At 36.9% G+C, this 27,516-nt stretch overlaps 1 protein-coding gene across 7 annotated transcripts in view; it reads left to right on the forward strand.

Annotated features, from left to right (window-relative positions):
• PIAS1 (protein inhibitor of activated STAT 1) overlaps positions 1 to 27,516 on the forward strand; it is a 137,263-nt gene that overhangs the window by 21,762 nt on the left and 87,985 nt on the right. For all 7 annotated transcript variants that reach the window (XM_040493077.1, XM_040493076.1, XM_040493081.1 and 4 more), the window contains one exon: positions 21,876 to 22,320. In XM_040493077.1, the coding sequence (XP_040349011.1) occupies positions 21,876 to 22,320 (445 nt within the window). The remainder of the gene's footprint in view (positions 1 to 21,875; positions 22,321 to 27,516) is intronic.

The raw sequence follows: 27,516 nt of genomic DNA on the forward strand, positions 1-27,516 counted from the left end.
TTTTTTTATTATTTAAAAGAAAAAATAGCTTGTTTATAGATAATAGTGATCCCATTTACAAGGCAAGTTTGCAAGCAGAAACTGTTGAATTGTATCTTGCATTTCTGTAGTAAAAATACTAATGCATTGCATTGAATGACTCTGCTCTCAAGTGTTTTAAGTCAGTAATAAAGAGGGAATTGTGTAACTTTTTATTTTCTCAAGGTTATGTCTCAACCCTTGATTGGCTTTTTTCTGTTGTAGAGGATAGAAATGTCTTGGATAAATGAAAAATCCATACAGATGTCTCCTAACCTATTTTAGCCAATAATCTCCTCTTTGGCAGATCTTCTTAGCTCTTACCAGGTATCTAAGATGATTGGTTTGCATTCGACCTATTTCATTTTCTTCCTTTCCCTCTTGTGGGATTGAAGTGGAACCTAGAGATTATAAAACTCAGAATGCTTTTCTAGTTTCTTTCTACCTTCTTTAGAGTTGTATTTGAAAAGCTTCAGCCTCTGTATTCCTCAAGTGTCTTTCCCCAGGGTGTCAAGGTAAGACTGGAAGATGAAGATTAAAAAAATTTTTTTTTTAATGTTTATTTATTTCTGAGAGAGAGAGGGAGGCAGACCGCGAACGGGGGAGGGGCAGGGAGAGAGAGAGAGAGAGAGAGAGAGCGAGCGAGCGAGCATGACACAGATTTTGAAGCAGGCTCCAGGCTCTGAGCTGTCAGCACAAAGCCCATCATGGGGCTTGAACTCATGAACCACGAGATCATGACCTGAGCGGAAGTCAGATGCTCAACAGACTGAGTCACCCAGGCACCCCTGGAAAATGAAGACTTTTGTACAAAAGTTATTCCAATCTGTGATTTCAAAATCAGGTGACATCTTAAAGGTGAAAGTTTTTTTTTTTTTTTTTTTTTAAAGTGTGCCTTTCTTTGTGTAATTGAATACTAATTATTCAATTCAGGGACAGTAATATGAATTTTAGGATTGCCATTATTTTTCACTCCTAAATTTAAATTGTAATCCCAGGAATAGTTTAGACTAATAAGAAGGGGGAAACAGTTAAAGTTAATAACTCTTAATTCCAGACTATTTTTAAAAAATATTTTAATTAAATTTGTCTAATGTTTATTTCGTTTTGAGAGAGAAACAGAGAGCAAGATCATGCATGCGTGGTCAGGGGAAGGGCAGAGAGAGGGAGACAGAGGATCCAAAGCAGGCTCTGTGCTGACAACAGAGATCCCAATGTGGGACTTAAACTAACAGAACCACGAGATCATGACCTGAGCCAAAGTCGAATGCTTAACCGACTGAGCCACCCAGGAGCCCCAGAGTTTTTCCAAGTGGCAAACCTGCTATGCCCAATAGAAAGGATATCAGATAACACTCATTTGTAATTAGCAGCATTATTTGCATATGAAAATGTGCTGTAACTCTTGAATAGTTTGGTTAAGTTCAGCTTTGCTGTTTAATGGGTTGATTGATAATTGTTTAGAAGATATTTTCTTGTAGGTAAACACTTCATACTGTACTGAGGTATTTTCTGGAATCTGCTGATCTTAACAGGTGATTCTGTTGAGTATGGAGGGTGATACTAAACATTTTGTTTTGCAAACATATTCAAGTTTTATCTGTAGCTTTAGTAAAAGTGGCTCATTTTTTGATGTTCAAATGTCTTGTCATCATAAGTACATAATCTATTTGAAGTTCTGAGGGTTCTGAGGGTGATGTTTGTATTTGTATGGTGGGGGTGGGGTTGGCGTGGTGAGGATACTGTGAATGCTGTTGGGATTCAGGGAGTTTGTCCTCCATCAAATGTAATTCTGCACATAAAGTTAATCAAGGGAAAAAGTGATATTGGTGTGACGTGCAAATAGTTAAGCTCTTATTAATTAGCTATGGGTTTGAGGTATTTTTTTTTTTTTAAGATTTTATTTTTAAGTAATCTCTACACCCAATGTGGGACTCAGACTTATAATCCTGAGATCAAGAGTTGCGTGCTCTACCGATTGAACCAGCCAGGTGCCCTGGTTTAGGGAATTTGATTGAAGTAATATCTTATGAATGAATACAGAAATAATTTTTTTTCACTTGATTTACAAATTAGTTGATCCTGCAATGTTTTCCCTTTTGTAGTCTTTCATAGCTCATTAAAAACATGGATTTTGAAGAGAATTTGTTTTACTTTTTATATAGTTAGGCCTTTTTAGATAGTCATTTATGTATTGATTAAATACTCAGGTGTATTCTGTGTGCATGGTATTGTGCTAGTCATCATTATACAGAGATCATTAGAACAATTACTGATGGAAAAGAATTCAGTCTGGTGGAGAGGTAGAGACATATTATCTTGCATCAAAATTATCTGCTTGAGAGCAGTAATAGAGCCATGCATGGCTGATCTGTATGTTTTACTTAACTTTGAATCTCTACGTTTTTGAGTTATTTAAAATTGTTTCTCCTCAACTTTCACATGAGAATACTATAGATAAGTAAAAAAAAAAAAAAAAAAAAAATTAGTTACCATAACCTAACTCTTTTGGAAAACGTACTATAGTCTTTTATTCTGAAATTGTTGTATCACTCCTGTCCAGCTGCCTGCCCGCTGCCTACCTCCCGTCCTGCCGGCCCCATGGTTTTAAAAAAGGATAATTCCAGGTGCCTGGGTGGCTCAATTGGTTAAGCATCTTGATTTTGGCTCAGGTCAATGATCTCACTGTCTTGAGATTGAACCCTATGTCAGGCTCTGGGCTGGGCGTGGAGCCTGCTTAGGATTCTCTCCCTCTCTGTCTCTGTCTCTGTCTCTCTCTCTCTCTCTCTCTCTCTCTCTTTCTCTCCCTCTCCCCCCCTCCCCCCAGGTGTGCACACATGCTCTCTCTCTCCCCCTCAAAAAAAAAAAAAAGATCATTCATTTCAGGTTAGTATTTTGCCAAGCTAAATTAACCAAAATCTATTAGTAGCAAAGGACTTTTAAGTTAAGTAATGATCCTATTGAAAGTTAGTTTACTGTTAAATCTTTGACAGATCTTAGCTTTTCAGAAAATTTCCTCTAATGGCTAGTTTTATCCCTTGAATGAAACTAGACAATTTGAAGTGTGGTAGAATTTCGAACTGTTAAAACAGACATTTTCTATTGTATATCCTTGCCTTCCATAACATAAAGTAAAGGTTATTTTCACATTATACATGGTACAAAGTGCCATTTTATTTTTGAACCTTTATATGACCTGTCTGGAGGTTTTAGGATCTTTATTCCTGGTGTGGCCAAACTTCATGATGAAATGCCTTGGATGGGTGTTTTTCAGTCATTGTGCTAAGGTGCTTGATGGCACAGTCTGGAGACACATCCCTTTTACTTCTAGGAAATTGTCTTGTATAAATCCTTTAGTAATTTTCTCCCTTTCATTTTCTGTTTTCTCTTGTCAGAGGACTGGATCTGTGCTTTTATTTTATTTTATTGTTTTGTTTTAAACCAGTTGAACATTGTCTTTTGCTCTTTGCGCTTGTGACTTAATTTTTCTTTTTTCTTCCTTTACTGTCATTTTGTTTCTTTTTAGGGAGGGAATGTGATAGCTGTTTGTGTATGGTCAGTTTTTTTTTTTTTTTAATTTTTTTTTTCAACGTTTATTTATTTTTGGGACAGAGAGAGACAGAGCATGAACGGGGGAGGGGCAGAGGGAGAGGGAGACACAGAATCGGAAACAGGCTCCGGGCTCTGAGCCATCAGCCCAGAGCCCGACGCGGGGCTCGAACTCCCGGACCGCGAGATCGTGACCTGAGCTGAAGTCGGACGCTTAACCGACTGCGCCACCCAGGCGCCCCTGTCAGTTTGTATTTAACTGGTGGACATTGTAAACTTTGTGAAGCTCATAATATGAACCATATATATATGATAACCATTCTTAAATAGTTGCCAATGTTGAATTAAGATTTATGAGTGATAATAGAAATTGTGTTCTTTCCTAAAAGGTAGGTTGCTTTAAAAAATGTGTATACAAAATAATATGTATAATTTTGTAGAGGAATGCATAACTTATAGAGGACTAATAAAACATCACACTTAATAGAGTATTCCAAAACTTTGAAGCCTTTTTTGGTGTATCCTCATCCTTTCTCCTCTGTAGTTCCTTTTAGGTAATTTGTATTAATAGTTTGCTTTAAAAAAAATGGCAGTGAAATATTAGTTATGTATATTATTTACTTGTAAGGTTGTTTTTAAGTTGTTGCTTCTGGTTAAACCATCTAATTATATCATAGTCTTATAAATTTCCAAATTTGATACAGCGTTCTTTGAAGAGGAGGATTCAATAGGTGGAGGTGGAGGGGGAAGGTTTGGAGACCTCATTTTGAAAACACGCAGAACTGTGGTAAATACATGTGCCCCTAGAACCTGGCAATTATGCCTAAAGGTGTTTGGGGAAGACAAAGGGACTTAATTGCCACAGTGATCAACATTTGGTTAAGTCTTGGAAAGTGCTTAGATTTATATGTGTCATGCTGTAATCCATGAGGAAGTTGAGTTGAAGTGGTGAGAAAAGTCTTATCTTTTTGGTTGGTGGAAGCATAAACCATTAAAGTCTACGTTACACATCATATATTTTTTCCATTATTTTGCTTGATACATTTTAAACATTTATGTTTAAAAAGTAAACATAATTATTCCTTTACTGGGCTAAATAAATGTAGTCTGTGCTAAATCTTGAAAACAAGTATTCTCCCCTTCCCTTTCCTTTTCCTTGCTTCATGTTTGGCCTTTCATATCCCAGTTACTTAAAGCAAGGATCTCATTCGATCACTAAAAATGAGGGCTGATTTATGTACCAGATACTGTGTTAGATGCTCAGTAGTCATTTGGGAATGAAACAGATGGAGTCTTGGCCCTTGTGAAACTTACATTCTAGTATTCCAGTCAAGTACTTGAAAAATAGCCTGGTTCTCTCGCACCTTTCTGTATCTGAATTTTTATAAAGAACACATGGTTTTATAATTAGCAAAAAAAATGCTGCTTTGAGATTTTGGAGGTTTTTTTTGTTTTTGTTTTTTTGTAATACGAAATTTATTGTCAAACTGGTTTCCATTGAAAGTTTTTTTTTTTTTTTTGACTAACATAACAGTTGAATGCCTTGTTATAGAAAGTTGAATAGTTATTTGTTTAAGGTATACTTATTAAAGGTAGTTTTTGGAGAAAGGAGATATGGGAGGAAAAAGGAAAAGATTGACATAATTACCATTGGAAGTTTGATTGCTGGCTTACTGGAAAATTTAGTGGGATGCCTGTGCCCATTGCAATTGAGGATTATAGATGTATAGTAACATCTGTTTGCCTGTGTGCATGGATTCTTCTGTCTGCCTGAGTTGTAAAGTTGGAACCAGTTGAGTGTGCCAGCAATAGAGGGGGAAGGGAATTTTGCAAAGGAAAGTTTAATGATGGATCAATGGAATCTTTCTAAGCTGGACCTGAAGAGGGTGTATGGACAGACAGTGATTAACATCAGTGAATTGGAGATATTTATGATGTTGAATTGTTGCAGCAAAGGTACTTAAGTAAGAATAGGAGGTGGTAGTTGGAGGATTTAGTGTTTGAATTAGTGATTTTGGAGGTGGTATAAGTTCTGGTAGAAAGGTCCAAGGTGTGGCCACCGGAGTGAGTGGCTGAGGGTGGAGAGTAATGATAGAAAGTTAAGAAACACAGCTGAGGGTATTGGGTTGGAGTCTGGATAGTTGAGGCAGGTGCTAAAACCTTCAGTGATTGACAGGGATATTGTTCTAGAGCTGCACTGTCCATAACTGTTGCCACTAGTCATATGTGGCTATTGAGCATTTGAAATGTGGCTGGTCCAAATCGAGATGTGCTGGAGGTGCAAATATACAATGGATTTTGAAGACATAGTGTGAAAAGGGGGATGGAAAAAAGGTCAGTAATATTTTTTAAGTTGATTATATGTTGGAATGATAATATTTTGGGTATTTTGGATTAAGTAAAATATTAATGTTACCTGTTTCTTTTACTTTTTAAAAGTATAGTTTGCAGAAAATTTAAAATTACATGTGTAGCTTGAATTTGGAGCTTATATTATATTTCTTTTGGGTAGTGATTTTCTGGAAGTATTATCACCAATAAGTAGTATGAGGATTAGAAGGGAAGTAGAAGACTCTACAGGAGTCTGTAGAACCCAGTATAAGATATCCTTCGGGAGGCGTGCCTGGGTGGCTCAGATTAAGTGTCTGACTTCAGCTCAGGTCATGATCTCACGGTTTGTGAGTTCGAGCCCCAAGTTGGGCTCTGTGCTGACAGCTCAGAGCCTGGAGCCTGTTTTGGATTCTGTGTCTCCCTCTCTCTCTGCCCCTCACCTGCTCAAACTCTGTCTCTCTTTTCTTCAAAAATAAACATTAAAAAAAAAAAGAATCCTTTGGGAGAGGGAGTGGATTGATCTTTCTTTCTTATTTATTTATTTATTTTAAGAGAGAGAGAGAGATCAAGAGAGGGGCAGAGAGAGAGAGAGAGCGAAAATCCCAAGCAGGCTCCATGCTGTCAGCATAGAGCCCAGAGCGGGGCTCAATCTCACAAACCATGAGATTATGACCTGAGCTGAAATCAAGACTTGGACACTTAACTGACTGAGCCACTCAGGTGCCCTCGAGTGGATGTTTCTTAAGACTTATTTTCATTGGTCCTCTGATTTTCATTGGTACACTTCTACTGTTTTTATGCTTAGAATTTCCTTTTGTTCTCCACATCTACCTCTGCTCCCTTCCCCCCATACCTGACCTCATGGAGTTTGCCTCGTTCATGTGGGGGAGAGAAATGTCTAGAAAAACTGTAATGGAAAGCAATATAAAAGAGTAACTGTATGAATAGTTAACAATGGATTCATAAGAGGAAGAGGTCACTTGTGCCTAAGCCTATTTCAAACTGGGCCTTAGAAGACTTTTGATAGTTGGTGATCACAGGGGGGTTATTTCAAGCAGAGGGAACAGCATGAACAAAGGTAATGAGAGAAAGCACTGAGGTATGTTTTATGGAACGTGCAGTAGATTCATGTGTGGAGACAGATGTAAGAGAGTAATGCAAATTCTGGGAAGTTGGGGGTCAGATTGCTATCAGAACTTATCACGTTGGAATTATGAGTTTGAAACTGTACTAAGTTCTATAAAGGAAAAGGACAGAATTCTGTATGTACATGTTAACAAGAAGACCTGACATAGTTTGGGTGCTCAAGGAAGGCTTCCCTTTTTCTAACCTCTGAACTACAAAATTCCCCACATCCAGGTCCTGTCACATCTTTCTTAATGTTATTTATGCCTTTCTTTCCTTCCCAACTACCACCCTTATTATTTCGCTTTCATAGTATCATATTGGTGTTTATCAACAACCTCTAAATTGGTCTCATATCTTAATTTCCCTTTTGAATTCACTTACTCTTCAGTCAGATTGACTTTTTGATTATATGCCGTCTCTTCCCCACCCCCTCTAATTCCTGCAATTTGAACATTTTTTTTAATGTTTATTTTTGAGAGAGAGAGACCATGAGCAAGCAGGGGAAGGGCAGAGAGAGAGAGGAAGACAGAGGATCCGAAGCAGGCTCTGCACTGACAGCAGAGAGCCCGATGGGGGGGTCAAACTCAAGAACTGTGAGATCATGACCTTAGCCTAAGTCTGATGCTTAACCAACTGAGCCACCCAGGTGCCCTGACAATTTGAACAGTTTGTATATCTCCTCATTCTTTGTAGGACTAAGGCCAACATTCTTTAACCATCCAAACTAAGTAATTTATTGTTTGGATACCAGTAACATGTTGACTAGGCATTGGGCAGATTTATATAATGTCTTTATTTTAGGGAGGTAATGTGTATAATTTCTAATAAGTTTGCATTACCAAAATGGTTCATAATACTTAAGACAGATGCCACACTATCATTACTCATATATTTATTGACAAGGAACAAGACACAGTCTGTATAGACAGCGTATAGTTTGATAGAGAATAGATAAGTAAACAGGATTTTTCTGCATATAGTATAAGGGTTGTTGGGTTAAACTGTGGAGCATATGGGAAGGTAAATTTACTAATGTTGAGGGTTGCCTGAAGAAAGTATCCCAAAGGTAATAATGTCTAATTTGACACCTGAAGGAGTTGAAGTTAGCTAGGAAAAGGTTGGAGAGGGGGAAGAATTACTTGCTGAAAGAACAGCATGTATATACAAATCCTGAATGATGGAGAGCTGGTTTAAGGGGGTTAGTGGCAGTGGCTGAGACTGGATCATCAAGTATATTTAGGCCATGCTAGGAAGTTTGGCCCCTATCTTGAGTGCAGTGGGTAATCACTGCAAGTTTTAAGCATGAGAATGACCTGATAGACATGTTTTAGAAAGATCACTAGTGTGGAGAATGATTTGGAGGGTATAATATTGGAGACAGAACAGCTGAGTCTTTTGTAGACATCTAGGAAGAGATCATGGTAGTCTGAATTAAATTGATAATAAGGACTTAGACATTTTAAGGTGGTAGGATTTGAAATGACTTGGTAAATAGACATGAGTGAAGGAGAATGTGTTGAGGAAGTTTCTGGCTTGTACAGCTGGTTAGGTGGATGGAAAGTTTGACAGAAATTTGATGTATTAGGTTTGGACATGTTGAGTTGAGTGCTTGTGGGTCATAAAGGTGTTCAGCAGAAGTGGATTTGGGAATTACTGAATTAGAGATGGCATTTTAAAGTCATGAGATGGATGAGGTCACCGAGGAAGACTGGTCTGAGTGAAAAGAGAGTCAAGATTACAGAGGAATTCTCAGAGTTAAGACCTGGAATAGTTTTTACAAATATCTTTTAAAACTTTACACCTCTTTTATGGACTGCATTAATGTTTTTAGAAATTTTTCTTTTCTGTGATGCTTGGGTGGCTCAGTCGCTTAAGCGTCTGACTCTTTGATCTTGGCTCAAGTCATGATCTTATGGTTTGTGGGATTGAGCCCCGCATTGGGCTCTGTGCTGACAGCATGGAGACTGTGTGGGATTCTCTCTCTCCCCCTCTCTCTGCCCCTTCCCTGCTTGATCTCTCTCTCTCTCTCTCTCAAAACAAATAACTTAAAAAAATAAGAAAAAAGAATTTTTTTTCCTTAGAATTTGATATAATGGACTCTTTAAAACTGTGCAGTTGAGATATTGTTTGCTGTCTAAATCTGTTGGTTTGTGAGTTCAGTTAGCAAGAGTTCATTAGTCCAGAGTATTTTGAAAGTATATGTAAGATTGCTAGCACAGAATTCCTGAAGAAGTTTGGGAAAAGGATTAGAGATCAGTCATCATCTACGTAACATTTTAACTGCATGCAGTAACATGACCATATTGATTTGACATTTGGTAAAGGTAGTTCACATGTTTTATAATTCATGTTTAGTTTTAGAGTATTAATACTACCATGACCATATAATTTATCATCCATACTGGGGCACTTTTAAGGGTGGAAGGGGATGCTTTTAATAATTTTGTGAGAGCAACAGGCATAAAAGGGAACTCCTGGAAAATTTGAAGGTCTTATAATTTATTCTAGAATCTTCTTTTGTGAAGTGCTAAGAAATGAGATGATAATAGATTAATATATAATAATAAAGAAGGCTTTGTGGATAAGTAAATTTGCAGAATGTTAGATGCAACGTTAACATTTCTGCTGGCCTTCTTGGGACCTTTTATGTGTTCAAATATGACTTGAGAAAGGAGGGCATGATGGAGAATTACAGAATCTTGAATTTCTTGAACTTGTTTTGCCATAGAACCCTATTTCTCTGAATATCTATTAATACTATGAGCCTAGTTTAGAAAATGCTGATTTAGAGTATCCTGTTATTTAAATTGAAGCTTGATTTAAAAATTTATTTATTGATTGATTTATTGATTTATTGATTTATTGATTTTTTTGAGAGAGCGCATGAGCAGGGGAGGGGCAGAGGGAGAGGGAGAGAGAGGATATTAAGCAGTGTCCATACCCAGCCTTGGAGCCCGCCATGGGGTTCAATCTCAGGACTGTGAGATCATGACCCAAGCCAAAGTCAAGAGTTGGATGCTTGACTGAGCTACACAGGCACCCCTTAAAGTTCTTTTTTTTTTTTTTTTAATGTTTATTTATTTGAGAGAGAGAGAGAGACAGACAGACAGACAGACAGACAGAGCATGAGTTGGGGAGGGGCAGAGAGAGAGGGAGACACAGAATCTGAAGCAGGCTCCAGGCTCTGAGCTGTCAGCACAGAGCCCGATGCGGGGCTCGAACTCACGGACTGTGAGATCATGACCTGAGCCGAAGTTGGACGCTCAACCGACTGAGCCACCCACGTGCCCCTTTTTCCTCCTATTTTTGTACTTAAAAAAATTACTCCTTCCTTGGCAGTAACTTGAACGTTTGTTGTTGTTGTCGTTGTTGTATTCTGGATATGTTAAAACGGGTACTGTTAAGAGTTTTTAACGTCAGAGATTTAGGAGTAGTTCATCTTTCTTCTCTTTAGTAAATTTCAGGAAGTGTGTAGTGTTTTCCCATGGTCCTCACCTTGAAATGTATTTTTATGTACACTAATGGAATTTCTTGAAAGAGAATATGAGCAGTTTCTTTAACTTGATTTCGCTACTATAAAACTTCTGCATATAAATATTAATCATAATCTGTTCTGAAGAATGACCTGTGTAAGTTTTGCAATAAGTAGCAATTTTATTGTTAACTCTATTGTTGTGAAGTTGTTTCTCTTATCTATAACCAAAGAAATAATCAGGTGAAAGTGTTTTGTGTGGAAAAGGAAGGGTTGTTATAGGTTTCTGATGGGATTTTCTAAAAAAATTTTAAATTAATCTCTATAGTCAATGTGGGGCTTGAATTTACAACCCAGAGATCAAGAGTCACACACTCCACTGAGTGAGCCAGCCAGGCACCCCTGATGGGATTTTTAAAAACACTTAGGCAGGCTGTGATTGTAAGACCTGAACAACATTTTTCTGCAACATATTTTTTTAAATTTTTTTAAATTTATTTTTGAGAGAGTACAAGCGGGGAGGGGTAGAGAGAGGGGTCAGAGGATCTGGAAGCCACCTCTGCGCTGACAGCAGCAAGTCTGATGTGGGGCTTGAACTCCTGAACCTTGAGATTGTGACCTGAGCCGAAGTTGGACGTTCAACCAACTGAGCCACCCAGGCGCCCCTATATTTTTTCTTTTTAATATTTTTCTGTAGTTTTTGAGAAATCATTACTAGGGCTTTTATTTTTTATTGTTTTTTAAAGTTAGTTTATTTATTTATTTAAGTAATCTCTACACCCAATGTGGGGCTTTAACTCATGACCCCAAGATCAAGAACCTCTTCTGACTGAGCCAGCCAGGCGCCTCATTCCCAGGCTTTTAGAACATTTGTGTACATCTTTTTCTAAGCTTATTTTTCTCTGAAAAGCAAGTCTGTAAATCAAGACTGAAAGATAACCTTAATTAAGTAGTTAAATAATTAAGGACAAGGTGTTTTGAATAATAACCTTAAGATTGGGGTATCCTGGGGAAAAATAGTCACCTGCATCCTAAGTAGTTGAGCAATGTTGTTTGTAACCTTATTGTTTTTTTTTTTTTTTCAACGTTTATTTATTTTTGGGACAGAGAGAGACAGAGCATGAACGGGGGAGGGGCAGAGAGAGAGGGAGACACAGAATCAGAAACAGGCTCCAGGCTCTGAGCCATCAGCCCAGAGCCTGATGCGGGGCTCGAACTCACGGACCGCGAGATCGTGACCTGGCTGAAGTCGGACGCTTAACCGACTGCGCCACCCAGGCGCCCCTGTAACCTTATTGTTATCTGAAGGGGACTCTCTTAGGATGTGCCACAGGGCTCTGTACTTGATCCTGTTATATCCCAAGTTTTAAAGATGACCTTTGAATATTTAAAAGGCAAAATTCTGATTTTGTAGGTGGCACTGGGAAGAATACGTTAGATGACAGAATCAAAGGGAGTTAGTTCATCATCATCTCCTGGGCACTTAACCAAGTGTCATGTACTATACTTAGCCTAGGTGATATGGAGATAAGTGCTTGTCCTTGAAAAGCTCAAAGTCTAGGGAAGGACAGAGACCAGAAAATCAACAATTTTTAACACCATGTATGTACTGCAATAGAGGGTGAAGAGTGCATTTCCTCAGAAGGGTTTTGAAAGGCTAGAATGATGAACTGGGAAAAAAAATGAAGTTTAATAGCACCTGATATAAAGTTATAATTTTAAATTTAAAAATTTTGTTTTAAAACATAAGAAGGTTTAGCCTAAAAGCAGTTCCTATGAAAAAAATTGAATAAACGTTTCGCTTAACTTCAAGCTTAGTACGAAACAACAATTTGATGTAGATGCAAGTTCCCCTCACTGCTGAAACAAAAACATAACACCACATCCTTCCCCTTGCCCAGATAAAACAAACCAGTCAGCTTACAAAGCAAATGCCTTATTAGGTTACGTTGGTAGAAATACTGTGTTCAAAATAAGAGAGGTAGTAACACTGCTGTATTCAAGATTAGGCCATTATCTGGAAAGTTTCAATGACTTCAGAGTGTACACAGAAACAGTGGACTGCTTAAGGGCTCCAGAGAACAGTGATCAGGGTAGGATGGGGTCTAGAAACCAAGCCAGTTGAGGGAAGAGAACCCTCTCAACACATTTAAAGAATAGACTCTGTGGAACACCAATGGGACACAATTTCAGAACGATTGGGTGGAGTTAAAGGAAAGTTTTGATTCATAGAGCTTTTGTGTAAGGAAGATCGCTTTAAGATTAGATTGTAAAGTCTTAGAAGAGTTTGAGCAGAGCCTGGGAGACCATCATTTAAGGGGGTACAGTAAAACCTCATATAATGGAGAGTTGGACAAGAAGATTCCTAAAATTTTATGTGATGTTATACTCTTAGGATTCTCCTATTTCCAAGAACATCATTTTCAAATTATCAGATAGTGTGTGTCATTATCAGTACTCTGCAACATCGCGTGGACTTTGGCATCTGACTTTTGAGTTGGGTTCCATTACTTGCTTTCTGTTCCATTACAGAGCTTCTGTAACCTTGAGTAGGTTACACCTGTTACTCTGAAATAGTTCTCTTGATAATTTCCCTCTAGGGCTTCACCTAAATGTCTTTTCTGGGACTCAGAAGGCTATGATTTAAATACTTTTTGTTTAGTTACAGAATACGTTTTTCCCCTCACATTTTGTTTTGTTCATACTTGTCTTTTCCTCCTTTTAGGTTTCTCAACATTCTCTCAGATAGAGTATATTATTTCTTTCATGGCTTCTTACCTTGTTTGAAAACTTAAATTAGATGAGATATGGTATCTTCCAATTGCAAATGCAGTGTTTTGCTTGTTTTTGGTTAGGAGAGTTTGGAAAAAAATCCCCAGTCTTTTATAATATGATAGAATTAAAATTTCTTCAAGTCCTGCTTATTATTTTTAAATTCTAGATTTTATTGAAAAGTGAACGATGGGGGCACCTGGCTGGCTCAGTTGGAAGAGCGTGTGACTCTTGATCTCGGGGTTGTGACTTCGAGACCCATGTTGGATGCAGAGATTACTTAAAATCTTACCAAAAAAAGCCCCACAATAAAAGTGAATGATGATTGTTCTCATGATTATGTAAAGTTCTAATTGTTAAAAGATGTAGTTAGAATATTGCATGTGACCTGCAGTTTTTCTTTGCATTATTTCTTGGTCTTATCTCTTCTGTGTTGACTGTCACATTTTCTTCTTACCTTATATATAGATAAATAATTCTTGTTGCCATATATTTTAGCTGGAAATCTTGTTAGTCTTTTTTGTCTCATCTGTCGTATAGGTGGCTACTTGGATAGCCTTAAACATTATTTTTATCACATTTTGTTGCCCCCAAATATGATTGTTTACTCTGTGTAGTCTAAATTCCTTATGTCATATAGTGCCCCCTGTCTCAGTGTAACACACAATGTGCCCTGGCTGAGATTGTGGTAAGATGCTTGTATTGGTTAGTCGTTATGAGCTTAGGCTCTGGAGTCAGGTTGGGTTTGAGCTCTGTCTCCGTCACTTATTTACTGTTGGAATTCAAGATTAGCCTCAGTTTTCTTATCCATGCAATACGAATGATAATGGTCTGTCTCTTGGGTTCATATGAGGGTTACGTAAGTTAATCACATTTACTATAATTAGTACGTGATTGGGATATTGTAAGCTTTTAACACATACTAGGTTCATCATTTTTATTCTGCCGGCCCATGTAAATGACACTTAAAAAATTTGATTGAAAACCTTTCTAACCTAGATTCACTAACTATACAGATTGTTTATATTTCCTTAACAATGGAAGAATGAGAAGAAACATTTCCTTTAATAGAGTTATACAGTTATAGAATTTTGATATTTTAAGGAACGTTTGAGAACCTCTAGTTAATCTCTCATGTTTTGAAGTGAGAAAACAGACCCTGTGAAAGATTGCGATTCAGTAAATTAGTGGTCAAGTTGATACTGGAATCCAAGCTCTGTGTATACTAGTACCATATTATATTATACATGTACCTAGCACATAGTAGGTGTATAGTAACTTTTGAGAATCGAATTAATATGATGATTATGTGTTTCTGTTTCTGAAGACTAGCTTATCTCTGTGTATTCGTTGTTCCTGTATTCCCGTTTTCTTCATACTCATTTAGGGGCTGTGCGTTGATCCAAAAAGCATTTATTGAACATCTGTGGGCAGAACAGCCTTTTACTTAAATAAAAGTCATGTTTTCCTACCTCTGCATAAGAAGTTTGGCAATGTGTTAGAATTTCACACTCTAAACTTTGTTTTTTATCAGAAAAAATATTTCATCCAAGTTTTAAAATGTTCTGAGTTAGGTTTGTTATTTTTAGTATCCAAGTTCTCATCTGGAAGGAGCCTTTTGAAGGACACGTCCTTATGCTTCATGAAATGTGATAGAACATAAATGAGGATGGTTTTCAAATTATCTATCAAAAATCCAAAGCCATGGTACACCAATTGAACAGTGCTAGGTTTATGCTTAAAGGAGAATGGATCTCCATACTTTGTCATTATGTGGGACTAACTGCAGCCTGTATGATGGAATAAAGACCAGAAGAAGAGGAAGATCAACTGGAGGAGTAGGCCCTAGAGGTCACTTTTTAGTTATCTTATATTGAGAAATAAATACAGTGTGAGAAATTGGGTGGAACAAGATTATGGAGATAATTAGCCTGATTTGTTGCCTTAGTAGAAACTGTCTAACTAGGTTTTCTGGTTGAACTGGGCATTGCTGGCCAGTTACTACTGCTTATTAACCATTTCAGATGGAGAGGTTTAGAAATGATGTAGAAATCATTTTCAGTAGATGAAGCATCTGACTTTAAAAATAATGAATAAAATAATTGTGTTGTACTGTACAAACTTTTTAATGTATACAGTTTTAGAATTATTGATGATTGCTGTTGTGGAGAGAAAGCAAAAGTATGGAGCGGGGGAAGAAAGCAAAGGCATAAATGAAATATTATGACACTGTTAAATGCCTAATTTGTCTGTGTTCAGAATTCAGTTTGGTTTACTATTGGTTGTTATTTGATACCAGATAAAGATTCATGATATAGTCTGCTTTATTATGATTAATCCTGTAGACTACTTGCAGTGGGATGTGTGAATGAAAGTAATTATGTTGTTCAACGGGAGGTACCTAATTCTTATTCACAATTTAGGGGTGACCTTTAATAATATAAGGTCATGACTAATGAGACAATAATCCTGGCACTTTTTATTTAATAGCAAAAAGCAGTACTTGTTGATATTGCTTGAATATTATTTTGTATTTGGTCCCTGCCTTTATAGTTGGCATAGTGTTCTCTCTCTCTCCCTCTCTTTCTCTCTCTCTCTCTCACACACACACACACACACACGTGTCTGTGTGTGTGTGTGTGTGTGTGTGTGTGTGTGTGTAAAATTTTACATATCTGAAAGGAGATTCAGTTGAAATGTCTTCTTTTTGAAAGGTGAAGACCTCCCCCTCCCCTCTCCCCATTGTCCTGAGAGCACTGGAAGCCAATCTTATACTGCCAAAGCAGAACACTAGAGGATTCCTCTCTGTCAAAAGTGATCAGATCAAAGGAAAAAAGGAATCCTCAAAATAGCCAAGTTCCTGCCTGATCATCCTAGAATGAAGTACCCCAGTCTGTTCACTCAGATCATCTGATCATGTTTTTAGTATCTTACTTTCAGATACAAATGTAAACCAGTGATCCTCTGTCATTTGAGGAAAATATCAGGCATGAAAGGCAGGTACCAAAGCAGATAGCAGAAAAGAACCCAGAGGTTACAGAGACCACACAGACAGCAGAAGAAAACAACAATGTCATATATCCAATTTATTTATATCGTCAAGAGAGAAAACAAGATACTACATTCATGAAAACTAAGAACAAGACGTAGGGGGAAAAGAAAAGAAAAAAGGCATGCAACAGAGCAGAGCTCATGGGAATGAAAATTTTAATAGGAGTGTTAGAAGATCAAGTTGAGGAAATCTCTCAGGAAATAGCGCTAAATGGAAGAGATGTAAAATGCAAGAGAAAAAAGAAAATAAAGACAAGTTAGAGAATTGGTCTAGGAAGACCGGTACCTAAATAATAGGCATACAAGAAAAGGACTAGAAAAAAGACAAAGTAAGAAAACCTCCCAGAATGGAAGGACAGGCCTCTCTAAATTTAAAATACTCAGCAATTACCAGTTCATACAATTAGCGCAAAAACAAAAGCCCTACCAAAAAACCCAACCCAACACTAAGACCCAACACTGTAAAATTGCAGAGCATGTAGAAAGAAGCTTCTATAAGCTTCCTGAGGGGGATATACAGGTGACTATGAAGGATTGGAGATCAGGATGATGCCAGGCTTCTTAACAGCAACACTCAAAGCCAGAACACTTTGAGGAAAGGCTGTTAAAATTTTGACAGAACCTGTTTTCCTGTCTAGAATTCTATACTAAGCCAAACTCACTTATTAATTATGGATAAATGAAGATATTTTTGGACAATGCCAAGAATAAAAAACTGTAGCTTCTAGTTCCTTCTCTGGAATCTAGTGGAGGAAATACTCTACTCAAAAAAGAAAACGAAGAGAAAAAAGTGAGATCAAGGAAATGGGATCCAATATGGAAGAGGGACAAGGGAAATCCCCAAGATATGTTGAAGGGAAATTCTGTGACCACAGTTGTGTCCCAGGTCTAGAGAGTAAGCAGTCCAAATTGGAACCTGGTGGAGGGCTACAGAAGGTATATATTTAAGAAAGAAATTAAAACAGGTTTACCTGATGTATTTGAATACGTTAGTAGGAAAGTTAATAATACTTTTAGCAGTTTACAGATGAATTAGCAGTAATTACCTAGAAAACTAAGCAAATGCAAAAATGGTGCAGTTATTAACTAAGGAAAGCCAGGTCATACAAAAAAGGAAGAGCAATCCTGATGTACTTTGCTCAACTGTGAATATCATTTACAACCATAGTATAATGTAAACAACAGTTGATTCAACCAAAAATTATGATGGGAACTTGGGGATAGAGATGTCATAGCGCTAAACCATTATTGTTTATAATAAGTCATTTTTTTCTCGAAGGAAAAATTTTAAGAACACATAAACCTGTTATATAGAATATAGTGAAAAATGCCAGAAGAAATTGCCAAAAAGCCTTGAAAGAGGTTGCCCCAGGGTTGTGAAAAATAGGAGCCGGGCAGGGGACATCTGTTTTCTCTCTCTTTGCACTATTTGACTTTTTAAACTGTGTGCATATGCCTGTTTAATTAAAAAAATTAATTTTTGTATTTAAAGAAAATTTTTTTTAAGTTTATTTTTTTTAAATTTTTTTTTCAACGTTTCTTTATTTTGGGGACAGAGAGAGACAGAGCATGAACGGGGGAGGGGCAGAGAGAGAGGGAGACACAGAATCGGAAACAGGCTCCAGGCTCTGAGCCATCAGCCCAGAGCCCGACGCGGGGCTCGAACTCACGGACCGCGAGATCGTGACCTGGCTGAAGTCGGACGCTTAACCGACTGCGCCACCCAGGCGCCCCTAGAAGTTTATTTTTGAGAGAGACAGAGGGTAAGCAGGGGAGGGGCAGAGAGAGAGGGAGACACAGAATCTGAAGCAGGCTCCAGGCTCTGAGCTGTCGCCTGACACAGGGCTCAAACTCACGGACCGTGAGATGATGACCTGAGCCGAAGAAGGACGCTTAACTGACTGAGCCACACAGGCACCCCAAAAATTAATTTTAAAAAGATGCCCCTCACAGAATGCTCTGTGTTCAGAGTATGTACATTTCTCAGGCATTCTGAATTCCCTAGGGTTCTGACAGCTTTATCATTTGGGGATGTAGAGTCAGCAGCATGCTATTTGAGGAGGTAATGATTTCTAGTAGTAGCAGTGGTTGATGTTATCCTCAGTTATAAATATTCATTTTGTTGTAGTGCTAACAAATGGAGATTTTTAAACACATGACAGATTAAAATATATTGCATTTCAACATCTCAGATGTAAGTGTTTAGTTTTCCTCTGTGTTGTCAACACTTTACATTGTGAATTGACTGCTCCATGCTTCTCTGAAGCTTTTTGTTGAGTGATGCTTCAGATGTTTGTGTTTCCGGCCCCCCTTTTATTTAGTTTTTAAAAATACTGCACGCTGGGGCACCTGGGTGGCTCAGTCAGTTAAGCGTCTGACTTCAGCTCAGGTTATGGTCTCGTGGTTCGTGAGTTTGAGCCCCATGTCGGGCTCTGTGCTGACAGCTAAGAGCCTGGAGTCTGCTTCCGATTTTGTGTCTTCCTCCCTCCCCCCACCCCTCTGTCTCTCTCTGCCCCTTCCCCTCCCCGACTTGTGCTCTCTCTGTCTCTCTCAAGAATAAATAAATATTTTTTAAAAATTCTGTATGCTTACTACAGTCCTTAAGAGCGTGCAGAAGCTGCTCCAATAACAGCAATGGATAGCACCCTATCTTTCGCTAAACCTGATTTTAAGGTGCAATGGTTCATTTGAATCCAGATGCATTCTTTTCTTATCTGAACCACCAATTCTTTTAAGCCAAATATTGATGCTTGAAATGGAGATTAGATGTTAAGTCAATTAGTCTTTTGAAAGGTTTTTCTCTTTCCTAATTGAAAAGCTCGTGGTTTGTTTCCTCTAAAAGATGGTATAGTATAAGAGCACAACATTTGGAGTAGTTGTATAGTATTCAACAACTTTCTTAACCTGCCTAGGTCTCAGTTTTACTTTTTTTTTTTTTTTATGTTTATTATTTATTTTGAGAGAGAGAGGGAGAGAAAATCCCAAGCAGGCTCTGCACTGTCAGCACAGATCGCAGTGCCACGTTTGAACCCATGAACCATGAGATCATGACCTGAACTGACATCAAGAGTCAGACGCTTAACCAACTGAGCCACCCAGATGCCCCCAGTTGTTTCATTTGTAAAATAAGGACAGTACCTCATTAATTGTGATGGTTAATTACACATCCTGTAAGAACAAAAAAATTACACTTCTGTCATCAGCCTTTTTCTTTTGACCATCAAGCAAGAGATTTTATTTTATGTGAATTGTCAATATGTCCTTCCATATAAATAAAATGATAATATATCTGTGGTGCATTTAAATACTTATACCCAAAGAGTAAGGACAAAAACTGTCATCAGTGAAAAGTTTGTGATAATCACTGAATTTCAGGTTTGTTTGTATTTGACCTAGGAGAATGGAATTGAAGTAGAAAGACATTATTCTCTTTCTAAAATTTTTACTACTGTCTCTGTAAAATGAAGTGTACATTTGACTAATGCCAACCTAAATTTATTTTTAACTGATAATCTTTGAAGCATAATTTCTGTTATTTCTCCAAAAGCAGAAGCTTACTTATTAACGCAGTGCTTTTCAGTTGAAGTCCCAGTTCCTTTTAAAATAAGTCATAAGAATCTTTAAAACTATTTTGTACTCTTAGGACAATTTGGATAGTAGAAAGAAATCGGTATCTTGCTGACATTATAGTAAGTATTTAACTTCTGTTCGTATCTAAAAAAGAGGAACATTTAGAGGATTTGGGGTAGAATTTGTTTTTAAGGCTTGTAGTATTTCTTTGCATGCCTTGTATAGAACATAAAAGTTTGGGAGTTCATTTGCATTTATGTTATAGTTACATGTATAACTTATTGTTGTAGGTTCCACCCCTGTTCTTTCTTTTGGTGTGATTTTCTTATTTATTTTGTTCTTTCATTCATTCATTTATTCATTGTCCAGGCATTTGATGAGTTTCTACTGTTGTCAGGCTCAGGTAACATTGGCTTGTGCCCTGGAGGACCTCAAAGTGGTCATGGAGTCACTTGTACAAATAGAAAATTGTAATAAAGCAAGACAAGTGCTAGTAAAGATATGAAAAGTGGCCAATAAAAGTAGTGAGAAAAGAATCACTAATAATATTGCCAGGCCCAATGGACTAAGGCTGACAAAAGCTAGAATTTGAAGAAACAGTATTTTTCAGGCCAGAGAAGTAGAGGAAGGACTCACATATGTTTAATTACCAACTATATTGGATCTAAAGCTCTTTATACTGTTTTCTCACTATTTGGATTTTTTATTTAATTATTTTGCACTCTCTAAACAGCTTCAAGAGGATTGGCTGGGGTAGAATGTCCTCTCAGGGAGTGGCGGTGAATTAGGAAAGGCAGGTTATCTTTTGTGAATTGGTAATTGGTATGGGGTGAGGGGATAAAACAGTTGGGGAAAATAGCTGGTGATAAGCTTACTTGTGTCTTCCACCCTAACACCTCCCTGTCAGTGGTGGTAAAGTCAGGATTCTGCTGTTAATACTATATGATCTTGGGTAAGCCATTTCTTCTCTTTGGATTCCTTTTTTTTTTTTTTCCACTTTAAAATGAGAGGAGTGGTATAGATGGGCATTTCCTGTTGGTAGTCTCTTAGTAATTGGTGGAAAAGAAGAAATATTGACCAAACAATTTTGGAAACCAAGAGCCTTACACATTATGGCATGTGGATTGAATTCCTAGACTTTTTAGCCTGGGCTTGCCAGTGGAGTGTGTCAATATTATGTTTCCAGCTCTGTCCTTTCCTAATGGTGTAGTGGAAAGAATAGGGGTTAGAATCATACATAACTGTGTTTGAATCCTGACTGCTACTTAGTAGCTATGTGGCCTTAGGTAAGTTATTTAACCTTTCTTAACTACATAGTTTCTTCATGTGTAAAGAAGGAGCGGGACAACACCCTGTGGAGATAATAAAGATTTAGTGACAACGATATGATATGAAAATATTGATACGAAAATTCAATATGAAAATATCGAATATATCTGGTCAATAATGGGTCAGAAAGGGTATATAGTTTTTAAGTCCTACAAATTCCAAGGTCCGCATAGAAGGTAATACCTGATAGTATGTTATTTATACCCTGCTGCGTGCATCTGGTGTTTGAAGTGGGCTGTGTATGTGTTTCGTATATAGTTATGTAATTTCCCCCCAAGAAAATAAATGTTCTTGAGGGCTCATCATTATATTTTGCCATCCACATAGCACTCAGCACTCTCCTGGAGACTCAGTAAGTGCTTGGTGAATAGCTGACAGTTGAATCAACACGGTGGACTGAGGTTAGGTGTGGTTCTACCTGGTGAATACTTAATCTTACATCTTTCATAACCCTGGGTAGAAGTTGTTGAATTTATGAGTATTAATTTAAAATTTCTTTGATTACTTATTTTAAGTTTGAAATAGCTAGAATTGACTATAAATGAGCTGGCCTGTAAGCAAGCCATAAGGAGAAAGGGTTATAATAAAGTATTGTTTAATATTGTAAGTTATACTATTGGAATACTAACATTTCACATTTTGTTTTGTCTTGAAGCAAATGGTTATGAGCCTTAGAGTTTCTGAACTCCAAGTACTGTTGGGCTACGCTGGGAGAAACAAGCACGGACGCAAACACGAACTTCTCACAAAAGCCCTGCATTTGCTAAAGGCTGGCTGCAGTCCTGCTGTACAAATGAAAATTAAAGAACTCTATAGGCGGAGGTTCCCCCAGAAAATCATGACGCCCGCGGACTTGTCCATCCCCAGTGTCCATTCAAGTCCTATGCCAGCAACTTTGTCTCCATCTACCATTCCACAACTCACTTATGATGGTCACCCTGCATCATCGCCGTTACTCCCTGTTTCTCTTCTGGGACCTAAACATGAACTGGAACTCCCACATCTTACATCAGCCCTTCACCCAGTACATCCGGATATAAAACTTCAAAAATTACCATTTTATGATTTACTGGATGAACTGATAAAACCCACCAGTCTAGGTAAGATTATTCTATGATGGTTATTTGGTTACTTGGGACAGAGGTGGGGAGACGCATTTTCATTTTAGAGTGTTAATTTGTCTCAGTTTATTATTCATCATGAAATTTTCCTTTGGTAGTAGCATTCAGATTACAATAAGGATCTTTCAGTTTTAGACAGAGATACATAAAAGTTATCTTTCAGGCAGCGAAAAAAAGTATAGTCAAGTTTCCAAGAATATAAACTTTTAAAGTGTAATATTTTAGGGGCACCTAGGTAGCTCAGTCAGTTAGGCGGCCGACTTCAGTGCAGGTCATGATCTTGCGGTCTGTGGGTTCGAGCCCCATGTCGGGCTCTGTGCTGGCAGCTCAGAGCCTGAAGCCTGCTTCAGATTCTGTGTCTCCCTCTCTCTCTGCCCCTCCCCTGCTCACACTCTCTGTCTCTCAATAATAAATAAATGTTAAAAAAATTTTTTATGTGTAATATTTTAGATTGTTGATTAATATTTTGCAATAATCCTTACAAATTAAAAAATTAAAACCTAATAATTTCTACCAGCCTCTAAATTCAGTTTTTAATTTTCAGGGTTGATGACATCTAAAACAAATGATTGACTAGTTTTGATTATTTAAATGAGTAAATGGTTTTAATTATTATAAAAGGAAAATTCAGCTTTGATGTGTAGTATTTTAATTTCAGCTGACTTTTTCAAGTGGATGTGTGTGCTTTGCAGGTGTGCACATGATCATGCTTTTATAATATGAATACTTGAAATTTTATTTACTGTGTTTTTATCATTATTTGATTAATGGATAGCATTTTAATAGGATTCAGTGTGTATTAGTCACTTTATTGCTCCAATACTACCATAGTTCATTTAATGCAGAATAAAACTGACTCTTTTGTGATCTCTAATACCTTTGTTGTAATATATTTAAAATATCAGATGTGCAGGTGCTGGTTTATTGTTATAAATTAGTGGTAGACAAGCTGTGGCCGGCAAGACAAATCCTGTGGCCTGTTTTTTGTGGACCTAATAAGCTAACAGTGTTGTGTGTGTGTGTGTGTGTGTGTGTGTGTGTGTGTGTGTTCATTCTCAAAGGCTTGTAAAAAAAAAAAAACAAAAGCAAAGAATAATATGCAACAGAGACCATGTTTGTCTGCAAAACCTAAACTATTTATTGTCTGACCTTTACAGAAAAAGTTTGCTGACCCCTGTTACAAATCATTAAACATTTCAGTTAGCGGGATTGGTTAGTGTTGAATTTTGAGAACATACTCGAATTCATTGAATTGGGAAATGTTTGTCTTTAATTATATTTAGCAGAATTTACCTGAATAAATTCAGTTTATAGGAGTCATTTTCAAACAACATGAATTTTGTATCACATTATTTTTTAAAAATAGCTATTGCAGGGCAACCTAACACTTGTCAAAAACCTGTATGCTTATAAAACGTACACATGCTCATTATAAAAAATGAAAGTGCCAGAGTCCCTTCCTCATTAGTAGTTTGTGTATGCATATATAAACAAATTATGTTTTTTGTTTTTCAAGAAGGAATCCTATTATACATCGTATTCTGTGACTTGCCTTTTTCCCCTTACTATAGACATTTCTCCTTGTCTGTGTTAATAATTGAAGTCCATACACATATAGACACACACCACACACACACACACACACACACACATGCATGCACACATTCTAGCTCATTTCTTATTAAAAAACTGTATACTATTCTGTGATTTAAATGAGTTCTCTAGTAAAAGACAAGTTTTTCTAGTTTTTTGCTGCCAAAAACTGTGCTGCAGTGAACATCATCTGAAATTTAAAAGGAAAAACTGTTGGTGGCTTTGATTTGATTTGATTCCCAGTTCTCAAATTCTCTTCTGGTCTTAATTACTGTATCTTGCTGTTTTCATTTTCAGTAATATACATTTCAAGTACCAGTGTGAATAGATTATATTTACATATGTATCTTAATTTTGTTATAAAGAGTAGGAATGCAAACTGGACACACATTATACTTATATTGGATAATAGTTTAAATCAATTAAATAAATTAAATTAGAATTGAGAGAATTAATTATTTTTATTTTACTGAAGTACTTTGCTTGAATATATTTGTTAAGTATTAATTTCTAATTGTCTACACTGATGGTCTTTTCATGCCTTTTTAGCTTAACCTAATATATCGTAATTTACATTTTGTATCGTATTGCTTTAATACTTCAGGATACTTTTATCCTTATGAACTTTTCAATGTACCTGATTTTCCTCTAAAAAGATACTAAAAACAGATACTTCATAAGAAATTATGTTCTTAAAAGCTGCAGTTTTCGATCTCTTTCTATAATGCTTTTCCCCCAGTGGCTGTTTTTAAAGAATAGGCAGTAAGTTTTAAATAATTTTTCCATCCTTACTCTTTATGTGAAAATTTATAGACTGCTTCAATGGGTGTGTTTGTGTGATAATTTAAAAACAATTCCATAAAAATTTTCCCATCTTGATAACCAGTAAGTAAACCCTTGCATTTACAAAATTGACTAGATTGAAATACTGAAGGATTTACCATGAGACTTACTTAATTGGGCATTCTTTGTATTGTCAGTTCTCATTATTTGCACATTCTATCTTTGTGAATGTCTACTATCTCAAATTTATTTGTAATTCCAAAATCACATAATAATTGCATGGTCATTTTAGACACGTGCAGAGTGGTAAAAAAAAGTTGAGTCTTCTGACTCACATTTTCACACCTGTGGTTGAACAAGGTGACTCTCGAGGCCTTCTTGTTTTCAGCTTTCGTACTGTAAGTGTCCTCTTCTATGCTCTATTTAGTGCCGTGGTTTTTGCATTTTTGTGCTTTTTATTGGTGATTTCAGTTTTAAATAGCCCCCAACTATAGTGCTGAAGCTCTGTCTGGTGTTCCTAAATGCAAAAGGCTGTGATATGCCTCATGGAGAAAAAAATATATGCATTCAGTTTTGTTCAGGCATTAGGTAGTGCTGTTGGCGGTGAGGTCGATGCTAATGAATCACCAATATATATTAAGTAAGGTGTCCTTAAACAGAAACACAGCCTAAAACAAGGTTACATAGTGATCGGTGGATGAAGATGGAATCAGAGGCTTGTAGGAACTTAGTCCTATGTATTCCCTAAACCTGAATACTGGTTCAGTATTCACTAATTCATTGTGGTGACTTGTAGAACAATTACCACAAGTAACAAAAATTGATTGTGTATTTAAAGTATAATTTAATTTGAATACTAGTTTTTATTGAATAAATCCATTGTTTATGGTATACATACAAAATGAATAGGTGTTATAGAATTGCTTGGTGGTGTATAAATAGATTTCTAATTTCTCATTGCTATCATAGAATTAAAATAAAAACCATTATTTTGGTTATGCATAAAGCAGTCTCACCAGAAAATAATTTGTGGAGGTTTATTGATTCAGTAAATATTCAAGGGAGGGAATGCTCAGTGAATCTGAAAAAGATTTATTGAAAAAAGGTTTTGAGTAATTTGCAGAGTTTAAGGTGAATGTATTTTAAAGCTCTATTTTGTAAAAAGCGGAATAGAAGAGGGGAGCCTGGGTGGTTCAGGCAGTTGAGCTTCCAACTCTTGATTGCAGCTCAGGTCATGAACCCATAGTTTGTGGGATCGAGCCCTGTGTTGGGCTCTGGGCTGACAATGTAGAGCCTGCTTGGAATTCTCTCTCTCTGCCCCTCCCCAGCTTGTGCTCGCTCGCTCTCTCTCTCTCTCTCTCTCTTAAAATAAGTAAATATGGGGTGCCTGGGTGGCTCATTCGGTTAAGCGTCCAACTTTGACTCAGCTCATGATCTCGCAGTTTGTGAGTTTGAGCCTTGCCATTGGGCTCTGCGCTGGTGGTGCAGAGACTGCTTGGGATTCTCTCTCTGCTCCTTTCCCTCTTGCATTCTCTCTGTCTCAAATAAATACATAAAAAAACAAAACTTAGGAAAAAAACTTCAAAAAAAATTTAAAACCCCAAAAACAGAATAAAAGAAAATAATCTAGAAGATTCTTCAATGTTATTAAAGACTGTTTCTTCATTTAATGAAGTAACCACTTCACTTCATCACAGAATTTAGTTTTCTTCTTTCTTTTCTTTTCTTTTCTTTTCTTTTCTTTTCTTTTCTTTTCTTTTCTTTTCTTTTCTTTTCTTTTCTTTCTTTTCTTTTTTTTCTTTTTTGGAGTACACACCAGCCTAGCGAGGAGCCCAACATGGGTCTTGAACTCATATGACCCTGAGATCAACAATCAGATGCTTAACCCACTGAGCCACCCAGGTGCCCCACAGAATTCAGTTTTATAAAGGGCTTTTTTGCCACTAGGTCATTTCCGAAAAGTTAAATGTCTCTGGTATTCTCTTTGTTTCTAAACATATACATTTAAAATCATTATAGGCTCATTAGAGTTTAGTTTTGACCTGTAGCCAGCTAGTTTATAACAATTATCACTTGAGACAATCACAATGTGACAAGTAAATTTAATTTTTCATTTCCTCCCCTCCTTTTGGCCTTAGCCCTTAGATTTAAACAGATTCTAAGATGTTCTGAATATAACTTGAATGGTTTTCTGCATGATTTATGTTTCTAGCTAAAATCACAACAATAGTTTTGGTATCTTTATTAGGTAATTGTTATCCACTCTTAAACTCATTTTGTTATTATTTCTTTAACAATGATTAATTTTAAGGCCTTCATTCATTTTGGAACCACACATTAAAGAGAATTCTTTTCATTGTCCATAGTTAACTAGAAGAATTGGGAGATGAAGGGGTTGATTTATTTTTTTTGCCTATCATATTAAAATCTTGTTTGTAAGAGGCCTATTTTACATGCTTTTTTTTTTCAATATATGAAATTTATTGTCAAATTGGTTTCCATACAACACCCAGTGCTCATCCCAAAAGGTGCCCTCCTCAATAGCATCACCCACCCTCCCCTCCCTCCCATGCCCCATCAAACCTCAGTTTGTTCTCAGTTTTTAAGAGTCTTATGCTTTGGCTCTCTCCCACTCTAACCTCTTTTTTTTTTTTTTTTTTTCTTCTTCCCCTCCCCCATGGGTTTCTGTTAAGTTTCTCAGGATCCACATAAGAGTGAAACCATATGGTATCTGTCTTTCTCTGTATGGCTTATTTCACTTAGCATCACACTCTCCAGTTCCATCCACGTTGCTACAAA

The sequence above is a fragment of the Herpailurus yagouaroundi genome, unplaced genomic scaffold (assembly GCF_014898765.1).
Source record: "Herpailurus yagouaroundi ecotype Mexico unplaced genomic scaffold, PumYag 184, whole genome shotgun sequence".
Classification (NCBI taxonomy): domain Eukaryota; kingdom Metazoa; phylum Chordata; class Mammalia; order Carnivora; family Felidae; genus Herpailurus; species Herpailurus yagouaroundi.